Raw genomic sequence first — 14,525 nt, 5'->3', positions numbered from 1 at the left:
GCAGGTGCATTCTTGCCAGTCCGACATTTGGAAGGATCCACCATGCAGAAGTAGCAGTTGCAGGAGTGGTCAGTGGGTTCCCGCCAAATTTTTTGGATATCGAACTTCATGGCTATCTTTTCCCCTCTGTACCATCCTACAATAAGACATTTATTTCACACATGGCTAATGTGTAAGAGATTTTCGCAACATTTTAAATCTATGATATGTTTTTCAATAACTTTGAAAATTATTAAAACATTTAAAAATGTAAAACTTTTACAATTTAAAAAAATGCATAACATAAAATTCCGAGCAACAATTGTCCATCTTACCTTCCAGAGTTTGTTTTGCATTGCTCGCAGGTGAAATGAGGTGCCCAGGGTTTGTCTTGATCCTCGACAGGCATGCCAAAATATGGTTTGTAGGCCTCACACATCTTAGCAGATGCTTCCACAGAGTACTTTTTCGCTCTTGTCTTGATTAATTGGCCGCAGACATAGCAACATGCGTCTGCCGGATGCTTGCAGCCTCTTGATGCCATCTCAGAAAAATGCAGAGATGTAGCCACTTAGGCAGCTGGAACTCAACTGAACTGGTGGGCTTAAGGTCCTTGTATTTATACTACTATTTATTGCTCGCAGGTGAAATGAGTTTCCCACTACGATTTATATTACTGGGAAGTTATATAATGTTCTAGAAGTTACTCCAAGTTTACTCAGCACTGAATCTATCTGGAATGTTCTGGAAAATAGGTCAATTTCAAAATATCACTGTCCTGGTCACAAAAGAAAAGTTTGTGGGTGAATAATAGCCATGTTCTGTACTTTTGAGGCATAAGAAATTAGGAAATAACACTACCCAGGAGCAAAAAATAAATAAAAATGTGTTACAAAGTGTTATCAGTGGCATACTGATTACATTATCAGTGGCGTAGTAACTACATTATCAGTGGCGTAGTGACTACATTATCAGTGGCGTAGTAACTACATTATCAGTGGCGTAGTAAATACATTATCAGTGGCGTAGTAACTACATTATCAGTGGCATAGTGATTACATTATCAGTGGCGTAGTAGCTACATTTTCAGTGGCGCAGTAACTACACTATCAGCGGTGTAACAGCATTATCAGAGGTGTAGTAACTATATTATCAGTGGCGTAGTGACTACATTATTAGTGGCGTAGTGACTATACCAGTGGCGTAGAAACTACATTATCAGTGGCGAAGTGACTACATTATCAGTGGTGTAGTGACTACATTATCAGTGGTGTAGTAACTACATTATCAGTGGTGTAGTGACTACATTATCAGTGGCGTAGTGACTACATTATCAGTGACGTAGTAACTACATTATCAGTGGTGTAGTAACTACATTATCAGTGGTGTAGTAGCTACATTATCAGTGGTGTAGTGACTACATTTTCAGTAGTGAAGTGACTACATTATCAGTGGTGTAGTGACTACATTATCAGTGACGTAGTAACTACATTATCAGTGGTGTAGTAACTACATTATCAGTGACGTAGTGACTACATTATCAGTGGCGAAGTGACTACATTATCAGTGACGTAGTAACTACATTATCAGTGGTGTAGTAACTACATTATCAGTGGCGTAGTGACTACATTATCAGTGGCGAAGTGACTACATTATCAGTGGTGTAGTAGCTACATTATCAGTGACGTAGTGACTACATTATCAGTGACGTAGTGACTACATTATCAGTGACGTAGTGACTACATTATATCAGTGGTGTTGTAACTACATTATCAGTGGTGTAGTGACTACATTATCAGTGACGTAGTGACTACATTATCAGTGGCGACGTGACTACATTATCAGTGGTGTAGTAATCTACATTATCAGTGGTGTAGTGACTACATTATCAGTGGTGCAGTCACTACATTATCAGTGGCGTAGTAACTACATTATCAGTGGTGTAGTAACTACACTATCAGTGGCGTAGTAACTACATTATCAGTGGTGTAGTAACTACATTATCAGTGGTGTAGAAACTACATTATCAGTGGTGTAGTGACTACATTATCAGTGGCGTAGTAACTACATTATCAGTGGTGTAGTAACTACATTATCAGCGGCGTAGTAACTACATTATCAGTGGCGTAGTGACTGCATTATCAGTGGCGAAGTGACTACATTATCAGTGGCGAAGTAACTACATTATCAGTGGTGTAGTGACTACATTATCAGTGGCGTAGTAACTACATTATCAGTGGTGTAGTAACTACATTATCAGCGGCGTAGTAACTACATTATCAGTGGCGTAGTGACTGCATTATCAGTGGCGAAGTGACTACATTATCAGTGGCGAAGTGACTTCATTATCAGTGGTGTAGTAACTACATTATCAGTGGCGAAGTGACTACATTATCAGTGGTGTAGTAACTACATTATCAGTGGTGTAGTAGCTACATTATCAGTGACGTAGTGACTACATTATCAGTGACGTAGTGACTACATTATCAGTGATGTAGTGACTACCTTATATCAGTGGTGTAGTAACTACATTATCAGTGACGTAGTGACTACATTATCAGTGACGTAGTGACTACATTATCAGTGGCGAAGTGACTACATTATCAGTGGTGTAGTAATCTACATTATCAGTGGTGTAGTAGCTACATTATCAGTGGTGTAGTGACTACATTATCAGTGACGTAGTGACTACATTACCAGTGGTGTAGTGACTACATTATGTGGTGCAGTCACTACATTATCAGTGGCGTAGTAAATACATTATCAGTGGTGTAGTAACTGCATTATCAGTGGCGTAGTAACTACATTATCAGTGGCGTGGTGACTACATTACCAGTGGCGTAGTGACTACATTATCAGTGACGAAGTGACTACATTATCAGTGGTGTAGTAACTATATTATCAGTGGTGTAGTGACTACATTATCAGTGGCGAAGTGACTACATTATCAGCGGCGTAGTAACTACATTATCAGTGGCGTAGTAACTACATTATCAGTGGTGTAGTGACTACATTATCAGTGGCGAAGTGACTACATTATCAGTGGTGTAGTAACTACATTATCAGTGGCGTAGTGACTACATTATCAGTGGCGTAGTGACTACATTATCAGTGGTGTAGTGACTACATTATCAGTGACGTAGTGACTACATTATATCAGTTCAGGGGGTGCAGCGATCGGTCAGGTGGGGTCCCCCCAATATTTTATTTGTCTGCGCGTGCTCGCACCCACAGGCTATTATATATCGCGGCTCCTTGCCTAATCACATCATTAAGCACTTTTATTGAAAACCTAAATTTGAACCGCTGTTTTAAATACGCGTTGTTGCTCTTGTTCGTTTACTACTGTTGTTGAAACATCTCTCACGGTGCTTGTCAAGGGGGCCCCAACTTGTAGCTTCGGCCACCGGGGGGCGGGGTGGAGGGGGGGATCAAGGCACCCCCCTGCTCCCACGATCGTTACTCTTCTGGTGATGGATGATCTTTCGCTAACTATCTATCCACTTTCCGACCCCAAAGGGAGCAGTCGTCTCCCGCGTAATGGTATGGACTCTATCGTGCGGTGGTTCTTTTTGCGAGTACTACGCGGAGCAGAGTTTCCAGACTCTCAACTTCAAGCCACTTAATTGAGTCGAGGCACTGTTTGTCCCCTTTTGTATTTAAAACAAAACCCAACGCTGGGTGTGCGTCGCGTAATCAATCCAGAGAATGCATTGTGGTCTTCCGGAAGACGCGTTTTAATCAGTTGCTTCGCATCAAGACGGTTCGTCCATCGGATTTCATGGCCACCCAGAGGGCATAGTTCGACCGCCGGCCGTTCACAATCATCTCCCGGACGTCATCTCTCGCGATATAAAGGTAGCGCGGCTCTCCATGGTACCATATTCTCTCAATTTGAAGAAAAAAAATAGTCTTAATTCAATGTCAAGAATAACGCATTCTAAAGTTTGGAATACGTACAACTCACGGATCGGGAGATTTTGGGAAGGACGAATTAATGTGTCGTGCGATGAGGTGGTGCGGGGTTTGGCGGGTTCTACGGGCTCAAGAGTTGAGCAATCAGCCGCGATGTGCGTGCCGAGGTGGGTTGGGGGCTGCGCGCTGTGGATCCTCTCTAACCTCCGAGGGGGCGCCACTGCGCACACACAGACACACACACAGACACACAGACACACACACACAGACACACACGCACACACACAGACACACACACAGACACAAACACACAGGCACACACACGCACACACACACGCACACACGCACACACACAGACACACACACAGACACACACACACAGGCACACACACACAGACACACACACACACACAGACACACACACGCACACACACACAGACACACACACAGACACACAGACACACACACACAGACACACACACAGACACACACACAGACACACACACACAGGCACACACACGCACACAAAGACACACACGCACAAACAGACACACGCACACGCACAAGTACACACACACACGCGCACACACGCACGCACACACACACGCACACACAGGCACACACACCACATACACACTCACCACATACACACTCACACACATACACACTCACCACATATACAATCACCACATACCTACATACTCACCACATACCTACACAGCACTTACCTACTCACCACATGCACACATACTACCTACCTATATCACACCTACCCACCAACCACCTACCGACATGCCACAGACATGCAACTCACAGAGCGCGCGCGCAAACGCGTTCACACGCGCACAAGACAAAGCTCCCCCGTGTAGCTCTACACAGGATGTCGGGGCAAGTGCTGTTGGCTAGCAGCAGAACCTGTGAAGGCCGGCACAGCGCACGAGGGGGCGATGGTGTGGCCGGCACCACGAGCCTTTATTGTACCGTGCCGTGCACACCTCTCGCTCTAAGTTGCCACCCCAGAGTTCAGTCCATGGCCCGTCGGGCAAGGGCTGCGAGCGAGCGCCAATCCACCCGCTCGACGAGGTAGCGCACAAGGCCACGTGCAGGAAATAAACAAACATCAACTAGAATGAGCGTGCTCACCTCTATGCAGTATGAACGCCCATCTATTAATTTGGCTTTAAACGCCTTGTGTCCCCCGTACCTGTGCGCGTACACGTGCAGTGTCGTCGCGACGCAGATCAATACGCCCCCTTGAAGGCTAACAGGACCGAAAGAGCAAGTGTTGCTCGCGAGAAACTATGACGGCATCAGCCATGATCCACTGCTGGTTGAAGACATCCCCAAATAACGTCTCCCCAATGGTACGAGCTATACGTTGCGCACACACACACACACATATGTAAATACATTAAAGTGTATATATGCATGTGCGTAGTGTGTGTATGCAGCGGCGCATGTATGATGACAAAGGAATATGCGGACTGCATTAGCAGCCTCCAGTCTACCCACACACGCACGCGCGTGCGTGTCCGTCGCGCGGGCGTTCGCACGGCACATTAACACCGCTCGATCCGCTGCTGGATGAAGGGCCCTCCCGAGCTGCAGTGAGGGTTATCCGACCATACTTCACTGGCCCGGTCAATGGGGCGGTTGGGGAGCGTCACACAGTCAACGCGCGCACCAGGAATTCATAGCGACTGGCGAATCGAGTGGAGCCAGCGACGTTGGGCGAGAGCGCGCGCGCGCGCGTGTGGCAGGCGGAGAGGGAGCGGTGGTGGCAGGGGAGGGGTGTGTGGAGGAGGGTTCGTGGTGGGGGTGGTGGTGGTGGGGGGGGAGTGAGCGCTCGCATCACGCGCCGGGAGCGCGCATCCCAGCACCGCCGCCATCGTAATCTTCCGAGCACCAACTTCTCCGCGCAGACTATAACCCCCCCCCCCATATCCCTAACCCCATATGACCCCCGCCCCCCGCCTCTCCCCCCACCCCCGCCCCCCCGCTCACTGGAGAGACATCAGCACCGGTCCGAGCTCGCTGCTCCCCATCGCCGCCCACCTCCCCCTACTCACCATCCGTGCCCTTCGACTCCTCGCAGCACCGCTCTCCGCGGTGGCGAGGAGTTTCCCTCCTCCTACTCCTCCTTCTTCTTCAGCGCTCCGCGCCTCCCCCGCCATCCTCCCCGATCGGCGTTGCGCGCGCTCCGGCGACCGTGGCGTGGAGGGGTCGTGGTGGTCGTGGTGGTGGTGGCGTCCATCCAGGACGAGGCTTTGCCCCCGCCGCTCAACTCGAGCGCATCGCTCGCCCCCCGTCTCCCCGCCGCCCCGTACCACGGCCGCTTCGTTCGGGAGAGCCGCCGGGGCTACGCGTCGCCGCCTGCTCTCGTCTCGCAATTAAACAGCCTTTGTGGGGGGGGGGGAGGGGGTGTAATTCGTAATTTTCGCGGCGTCAGCAGCAGTAGCAGCAGCGTCGTCGACGTCGCAAGACGCCGCCTTCAGCGCCGCTCGGATCGGCTGCGCTGACTCGCGACGCCGGGCAGGAGGGGGGTGCCTCCTGCTGCTGCTGCCGGAGCAGCGACTCCCCCACCACAGCACCCCCACCACACCACCCCCACTCGTCTCTGTGAAGTTTTCTCCAACGGCGGCGACTGAGGCGGCGTTTCGTCTCTGCTCCGAAGCGGCTGGCGCTCAGAAGGCAGCAACAGCAGAAGCAGCAGCAACAGCAGCAGCAGAAGCAGCAGCAGCAGAAGCAGCAGCAGAAGCAGCAGCAAAAACAGCACCAGAAGCAGCAGCAGAAGCAGCAGCAGAAACAGCAACAGCAGCAGAAGCAGCACCAGAAGCAGCAGCAAAAACAGCACCAGAAGCAGCAGCAGCAGAAGCAGCACCAGCAGCAGAAGCAGAAACAGCAGTAACAGCAGCAGAAGCAGCAGTAGCGCGTCACGTTGAGTTGGATACCGACAGAGCCAGCGGCGAGGACGACTGTGCGCGGATTGGATATACCACGGAGTACTTTTGCCGTGAAGACAGCCGCCGTGTGTGTGTGTGCACGCACGCGCGCGCGTGTCCGTGACGCCTCAAGTTTGTGGCTGCTGCTGTTGTAAAGCCGGCTCATCTATAGCAGCAGGAGCAGCAGTATCGGCAGCCCTCTATCCCATCCACATCATCGGCCGGGGTTGCCAGGAGGCCCGCGCTGGTGTCTGCAGGGAGGGAGTGGTGGTGGGGTGGGGGAGAGAGGCACGGAGGACGCTAGAATGGCACAGCGCGTGAGTGTTGTTCGCACTTCGCGCGCGTCCACGCCACACACCCAACACACCCCACACACCACACACCCCACACACCACACACACCACACACACCACACACCACACACACCACACACCCCACACACCACACACCACACACCACACACCACACAAACCACACACACCACACACCCCACACACCACACACACCCCACACACACCACACACCCCACACACCACACACCACACACCCCACACACCCCACACACCACACACCCCACACACACCACACACACCACACACCCCACACACCACACACCACACACTACACACCACACACACCACACACACCACACACCCCACACACTCCACACACCCTACACACCACACACACCCCACACGCACCACACACCACACACCCCACACACCACACACCCCACACACCACACACACCACACACCCCAAACACACCACACACACCACACACCCACACACCACACACCACACACCACACACACCACACACACCACACACACCCCACACACCACACACACCACACACACCACACACCCCACAAACACCACAAACACCACACACCCCACACATCACACACCCCACACCACACACACCACACACCCCACACACCACACACCACACACACCACACACACCCCACACACCACACACACCACACACCACACACACCACACACCACATACCCCACACACCACACACCACACACACCACACACCCCACACACCACACACCCCACACACACCACACACCCCACACCCCACACACACCACACACCACACACCCCACACACCCCACACACCACACACCCCACACACACCACACACCACACACACCACACACACCACACACACCACACACACCCCACACACCACACACACAACACACCACACACACCACACACACCACACACCCCACAAACACCACAAACGCCACACACCCCACACATCACACACCCCACACCACACACACCACACACACCACACACACCACAAACACCACACACCACACACCACACACACCCCACACTCCACACACACCACACACACCACACACCCCACACACCACACACACCACACACACCACACACCCCACACACCACACACCCCACACCACACACACCACACACACCACACACCCCACACACCACACACCCCACACACCACACACACCACACACCCCACACACCACACACCACACACCCCACACACCCCACACACCCCACACCCCACACACACCCCACACACCACACACCCCACACACAAACACACCGCACACCCCACACCACACACATTACACACATCACACACTACACACATCCCACACACCCCACACACCACACACCCCACACACCCCACACACCACACACCCCACACACACCACACCCCACACACCCCACACACCACACACCCCACACACCACACACCCCACACACCCCACACACACCACACACCCCACACACCACACACCCCACACCACACACACCACACACACCACACACCCCACACACCACACACCCCACACACCACACACACCACACACCCCACACACCACACACCACACACCCCACACACCCCACACACCCCACACCCCACACACACCCCACACACCACACACCCCACACACAAACACACCGCACACCCCACACCACACACATTACACACATCACACACTACACACATCCCACACACCCCACACACCACACACCCCACACACTCCACACACCACACACCACACACACCACACACATCACACACATCCCACACACCACACACCCCACACCACACATACCACATACCACACACACCCCACACACCACACACCCCACACACCACACACCCCCCACACACACCACACACCCCACACACCCCACACACCCCACACACCACACACACCACACACACCACACACACCAAACACCCCACACACCACACACCCCCCACACACCACACACACCACACACACCACACACCCCACACACCACATACACCCCACACACCACACACACCCCACACACCACACACACCACACACCACACACCCCACATACCCCACACACCACACACACCCCACACACCACACACCACACACACCACACACACCCCACACACCCCACACACCACACACACCCCACACACACCCCACACACCACACACACACCACACACCACACACACCCCACACACCACACACCCCACACCACACACACCACACACCCCACACACCCCACACACCCCACACATCACACACACCACACACACCACACACCACACACACCCCACACCCCACACACCACACACACACGACACACACCCCACACACCACACACCCCACACACCACACACACCACACACACCACACACCACACACCACACACACCCCCCACACCACATACACCCAACACACACCCCACACACACCCCACACACCCACACCATACACCCCACACACTCCACACACCACCCCAAACTCCCCACACACACCACACACCCCACACAAACCGCACAAACCACACACCCCACACACCCTACACACCACACACCCCACACACCCCACACACACCGCACACCACACACCCCACAAACCACACACCACACACACCCCACACACACCGCACACCACAGACCCCACACACACCCCAAACTCCCCACACACCCCACACAAACCGCACAAACCACACACTCCCCACCGCACACACCGCACACCCTACACCACACACACCCCACACACCCCACAAACCGCACACCCCACACACCACACACACCACACACCCCACACACCCCACACACCCCACACCACACTCCCCACACACCACACAGCCCACACCACACACCCCACACACCCCACACACCCCACACCACACACCCCACACACACCACACACACCACACACCACACACACCGCACACCACACACACCCCACACAACACACCACACACACCCCACACCACACACCACACACACCCCACACCACACACCAGACACCCCACACACCCCACACACCCCACACACACCCCACACACCACACACCCCACACACCACCCCACACACCCCACACACCCCACACACACACCACATACCCCACACACCCCACACACCACCACACCACACACGCCATACCCCACACACACCCCACACACCATACACCCCACACCACACACCCCACACCACACACCCCACACACATCCCACACACCACACACACCACACACCACACACACCACACACCCCACACACACCCCACACACCACACACACCCCACACACCACACCCCCACACCACACACCCCACACACCACGCACCCCACACACCACACACACCACACACACCAAACACACCACACACACCCAACACACCACACACCCCACACACCCCACACACACCGCACACCACGCACCCCACACACACCCCAAACTCCCCACACACACCACACCCACACACAAACCGCACAAACCACACACCCCACCGCACACCCCCCCGCACATCCACCACACGCACCACACCCCCCACACGCACCACACACACCGCACGCGCGAGACGCCCGCAGCTTCACGCTCGCGCCCTCGAGTCGGGGTGCGCGTGCGTTCTCACGAGCAACAGAAACCCCAACACTCTGTTACGACTCTACGGGGGACCTTTGTCGGCGTGTGTGTTGCGTGTGTAAGTGTGTGTTGCGTGTGTGTGTGTTGCGTGTGTGCTGTGTGTGTGTTGCGTGTGTGGTGCGTGTGTGTGTGTTGCGTGTGTGTGTGTTGTGTGTGTGTGTTGCGTGTGTGTGTGTGTGTTGCGTGTGTGTGTGTGTTGCGTGTGTGTTAGGGTTCCAGCCCCTCCACCCCACCCCGTTCTCCCGGGTTCGCCAGTATCGCTGTGCGAATCTCGTTACGGTAGCTCCTCACTCAGGTTCACGCAACGCACCGAGGTGCGGTGCGGAAGAAGTTCAGCAATGCACGCGCGCGTGCAACTTCTTTCTGTTCTTGAGGATGATGGTAGCAAGGTGTTCGGAGGCTCGACACCGATGCTGCCCACGACGAGAGGGCCTCGTCAGAGAAAGAGAGTCCGTGTCGCTGTTCCTTCTCTGTTGAAGGAGCTCACAACGTAGTGGGTTTACTGTGTGATCCATAGTTTGTTTTTAATTGGCTACAACCGCACGACTGTGGCTTGTCTTTAATGTATCTCTGTGTATCTCCATCGGTCTCTATGAATCTATATGCATGTATGTGGGTATCTATGTATCCCTATATTCGTCACGTTTTATTATATTGTCCAAAGTATGGGTTTCATGGTCACAATCGCATTGGTGTGGCTTGCTTCGTGTTGATTGTATCTCTATGTGTCTCTATGTATCTCCATGGGTCTTTATGGGGTTACCATATGCTCCCTATAGTTTGGGTCGCATGGCCACATTCACACCACTCCTGTGGCTTGCGTCTTTAATTTTACTTTCACGAAGGAGGTGCGCGCAAGGCGTTGATGCTAAGCCAGTGGAATAACTGCATCGGATGTACGTTTAGTTTCAGCTCTGGGAAGACAAAGGCGTCTGTGGCGTGTGCCCTGTACTGGTCCCACCAACCTCTGCAGAGGGTCGTGTCGGTCTCAATAGGTGCTCGCTAACTGCACCGGCCTCGACAGCCTTTGGTGGCGATAGAAGTTAACGTATCGCGTGGTTCATGCGTCCGTGTTTGTGTGTCTACCCGAAAACGTTGCAAATATACAAAACAAAGTCCGACATCTAAATAATTGCGTAGTTTGTGCGAATAAGTCTCGACCAGATAGAGACGTGCTGCGTGTCGCGAATGGCCGCGTTTAAACTATCGTCGCGGTCGGCAAGTATCAGAAAGTGTACAACAACAACAGCCAAGAAACTCCGATCGTTGGGGACCAATTTGCCGCGCGATTCAGTCACACGGCAAACTGCACATGCGTCCTGTTCGCAGGCCACGCGGTTGACGAGAGCAACTTTCGAACACCCCTTACGTCGACTCAATGAGGGTTCTAAACAAATGCATCGCATCTCATTTGACTACGCGGTGTTGTTTTAGACGCGTGCGTGCGTGCAGTGCGGGGCAGGTAATGTTACGATAGAGGCCTGGCGGCGGTGCAATACGCAACATCTTCACTCCGACGAAGGGTCGTCGCGAAACATGGCTGAAGCGAGTTGAAAAGTTTACTGGGGAACACGAAGCAGCCCGCTCACGATTCCTCCCATGGGCAAATACAACTAACACCGCCACCACCGCCACCACTGCCACCACCACCGCACCACCGCCACCACCACCGCACTGCCACCACCACCGCACTGCCACCACCGCATCGTCACCACGACCACCGCCACATGACCGCGATTTTAATTCATTGACTGGGCACAAATCGCGCCCGTGTGGAAGGGGCTGTAGGAGTTGGACTGCAGTGCATGGTACGTGTGCTTCGCATGACATGTGCTTAGCACGCGGTGAGCGTGCTGCAATGCGAACCCGGCGATCCGAGTTCGAATCCCGCTTACGGCCACCAACACCGGTGACGATTATCTGAACCGGTTCTGGGCCTCCTCCGCTAGGTAGACTCAACCTAAAATTAGTACTTGGTGAGGTGTGTAAACATTGCTACTGGAGAGATAACCGCGGCCGGGAGTGGTGCTGGCCACCCACCCTTTGTGTGCCGTGCCGACCTTCATAGGTGCTCGCTAACAGCACTTGCCCCAACAGTCTGTTAAAGGCTACGCGGGTGATCTTTGTAACTGTGGTGTAAATGACTTGGACACACTTCGTGCGCGAGACGCGAGCGTGTCGCGCCCCCCGTTACTTGCGTCAACGTTTTTACTTCTGGAACAACGCGCGGCGCGCTTGACACGACCCCAACCCAAACCCCCCCACGGCACCCGCACTGCGGGGCACCCTGCCGAGGTGACCTCGACCCGCACCCAAAGATCGAGAGCCGCGCGCGTGGTCACGGCAAAGCCCCCAGGTGCTGGCGAGCCGACACGAACACCCACCAAACACACGCCTATGTTTATATGCAGGCAGATATATATGTGTGTGCGCGTATAGTTTGGTTGGCAATTATGGTTTGTTCCATTCGAATTTACGATTTGAATTATTCACATTCATTTGAAAGAATGCGTAATTCCCAGCAGGTGCTGTTAGCGAGCGCCTATGAAGGCCGGCACGGCACACCTGGGGGTTGGGTGGCGAGCACCACGCCCGGCCGCCCTTGTGTTCCTCAGTGGCGAAGTTCACACATCGTACGGGGTACTCGTTTGAGTCTGAGTCGACTCACGGGAGGCCCAGGATCGGTTCACTTAATCGTCACCGGTGTTGGTCGTGAGCAGAAATCGAACTCGGGTCGCCGGGTTCGTAGCGCAGCGTCCCAACCGCTACACTACCGCTCCCCACATAATCACGTACACTCACGTGCACACACACACACGTGGACACACACACGTGTACACACACGCACGTGACACACACACGTGTACGCACACACACGTGTACACACACACACGTGGACGCACACACGTGGACGCACACACACGTGTACACACACACACACGTGTACACGCACACGTGTACACACACACGTGTGCCGTGAATGCACGACCTGATGCCCAGCTCAGCAATACAACAAGATTCATAAACTAGCCGAGCGATAGCTATTCACCCTACGTGACCGTGTGTATTCATGTTTCACATGTCGACGTGTTGTTGAGCGATTGGGAAAATTCTATCATTTCAATTGTCCAGTCTTGTTTCGACTTTTTAAAATAATTATCGCCCTGTGTTAAGCTCACAGTGTGCACTCACACTAATCTTTACCCAACGTGTACGTTTTGCCAAATGTTACGTTGCGCGCACATTGGGCGTGTGCATGTATATACGAGACTCGTGTGAGATTCGGTTCACGTGTAGCTTGTAAATCACCTCGATCACGTTCACTCGTGTGTTCATTGCCCGTGTTTAAACAAACTTGAGCCGATAGATGCAGCAGCTCACTGCGACCAAAACGAGTGGCTCAAGGTCGCTTCGGGCACAGCGCGTGCATCTCCTTACCTGGGGAGCGGTGGTGCAGTGGTTAGCGCGCTACGCTACGTACGCACGTATGTTGAACTTCTTTCGCACCGTACGTAGCCAACCTTGTTGATCCGAGATGCTAAGACCCCGAGATCGATTCCCGCTTACGGCCACCAACACCAGTGATGATTGTCTGAACGGGTTATGGGCCTCCCCTAGGTCGACTCAGCTTCAAATGCGGCCGGGCGTGGTGCTGGCCACCCACCACCTCGTGTGTCGTGCCGGCCTTCATAGGTGCTCGCTAACAGCACTTGCCCCAACAGTCTGTGAAAGACTATCCGGGGGCTCTTTGTCTTGTGACCACT

At 53.4% G+C, this 14,525-nt stretch overlaps 1 protein-coding gene and 1 long non-coding RNA gene across 5 annotated transcripts in view; one reads left to right on the top strand and one right to left on the bottom strand.

Annotated features, from left to right (window-relative positions):
- LOC144943267 (uncharacterized) overlaps window positions 1–6,021 on the bottom strand; it is a 28,109-nt gene extending 22,088 nt beyond the window's left edge. The window contains exon 1 of the long non-coding RNA XR_013639472.1: window positions 5,964–6,021. This is a non-coding gene — a long non-coding RNA (uncharacterized LOC144943267). The remainder of the gene's footprint in view (window positions 1–5,963) is intronic.
- The window catches only part of LOC144943266 (homeobox protein Meis1-like), a 251,869-nt gene continuing 243,309 nt past the window's right edge, over window positions 5,966–14,525 (top strand). For 3 of the 4 annotated variants that reach the window (XR_013639471.1, XM_078870606.1, XM_078870607.1), the window contains exon 1: window positions 5,966–7,153. Coding sequence is in view for 3 of the 4 variants with exons in the window: in XM_078870606.1 (XP_078726732.1) it covers window positions 7,142–7,153 (12 nt within the window). In the remaining variant the exon portion in view is untranslated. The remainder of the gene's footprint in view (window positions 7,154–14,525) is intronic. The other variant, XM_078870605.1, reaches the window with a different exon arrangement.

This window comes from Lampetra fluviatilis, chromosome 30 (genome assembly GCF_964198595.1).
Source record: "Lampetra fluviatilis chromosome 30, kcLamFluv1.1, whole genome shotgun sequence".
NCBI lineage: Eukaryota > Metazoa > Chordata > Hyperoartia > Petromyzontiformes > Petromyzontidae > Lampetra > Lampetra fluviatilis.
The sequence above is the reverse complement of the archived record's forward strand: the minus strand, read 5'-3'. Positions and strand labels throughout refer to the sequence as shown.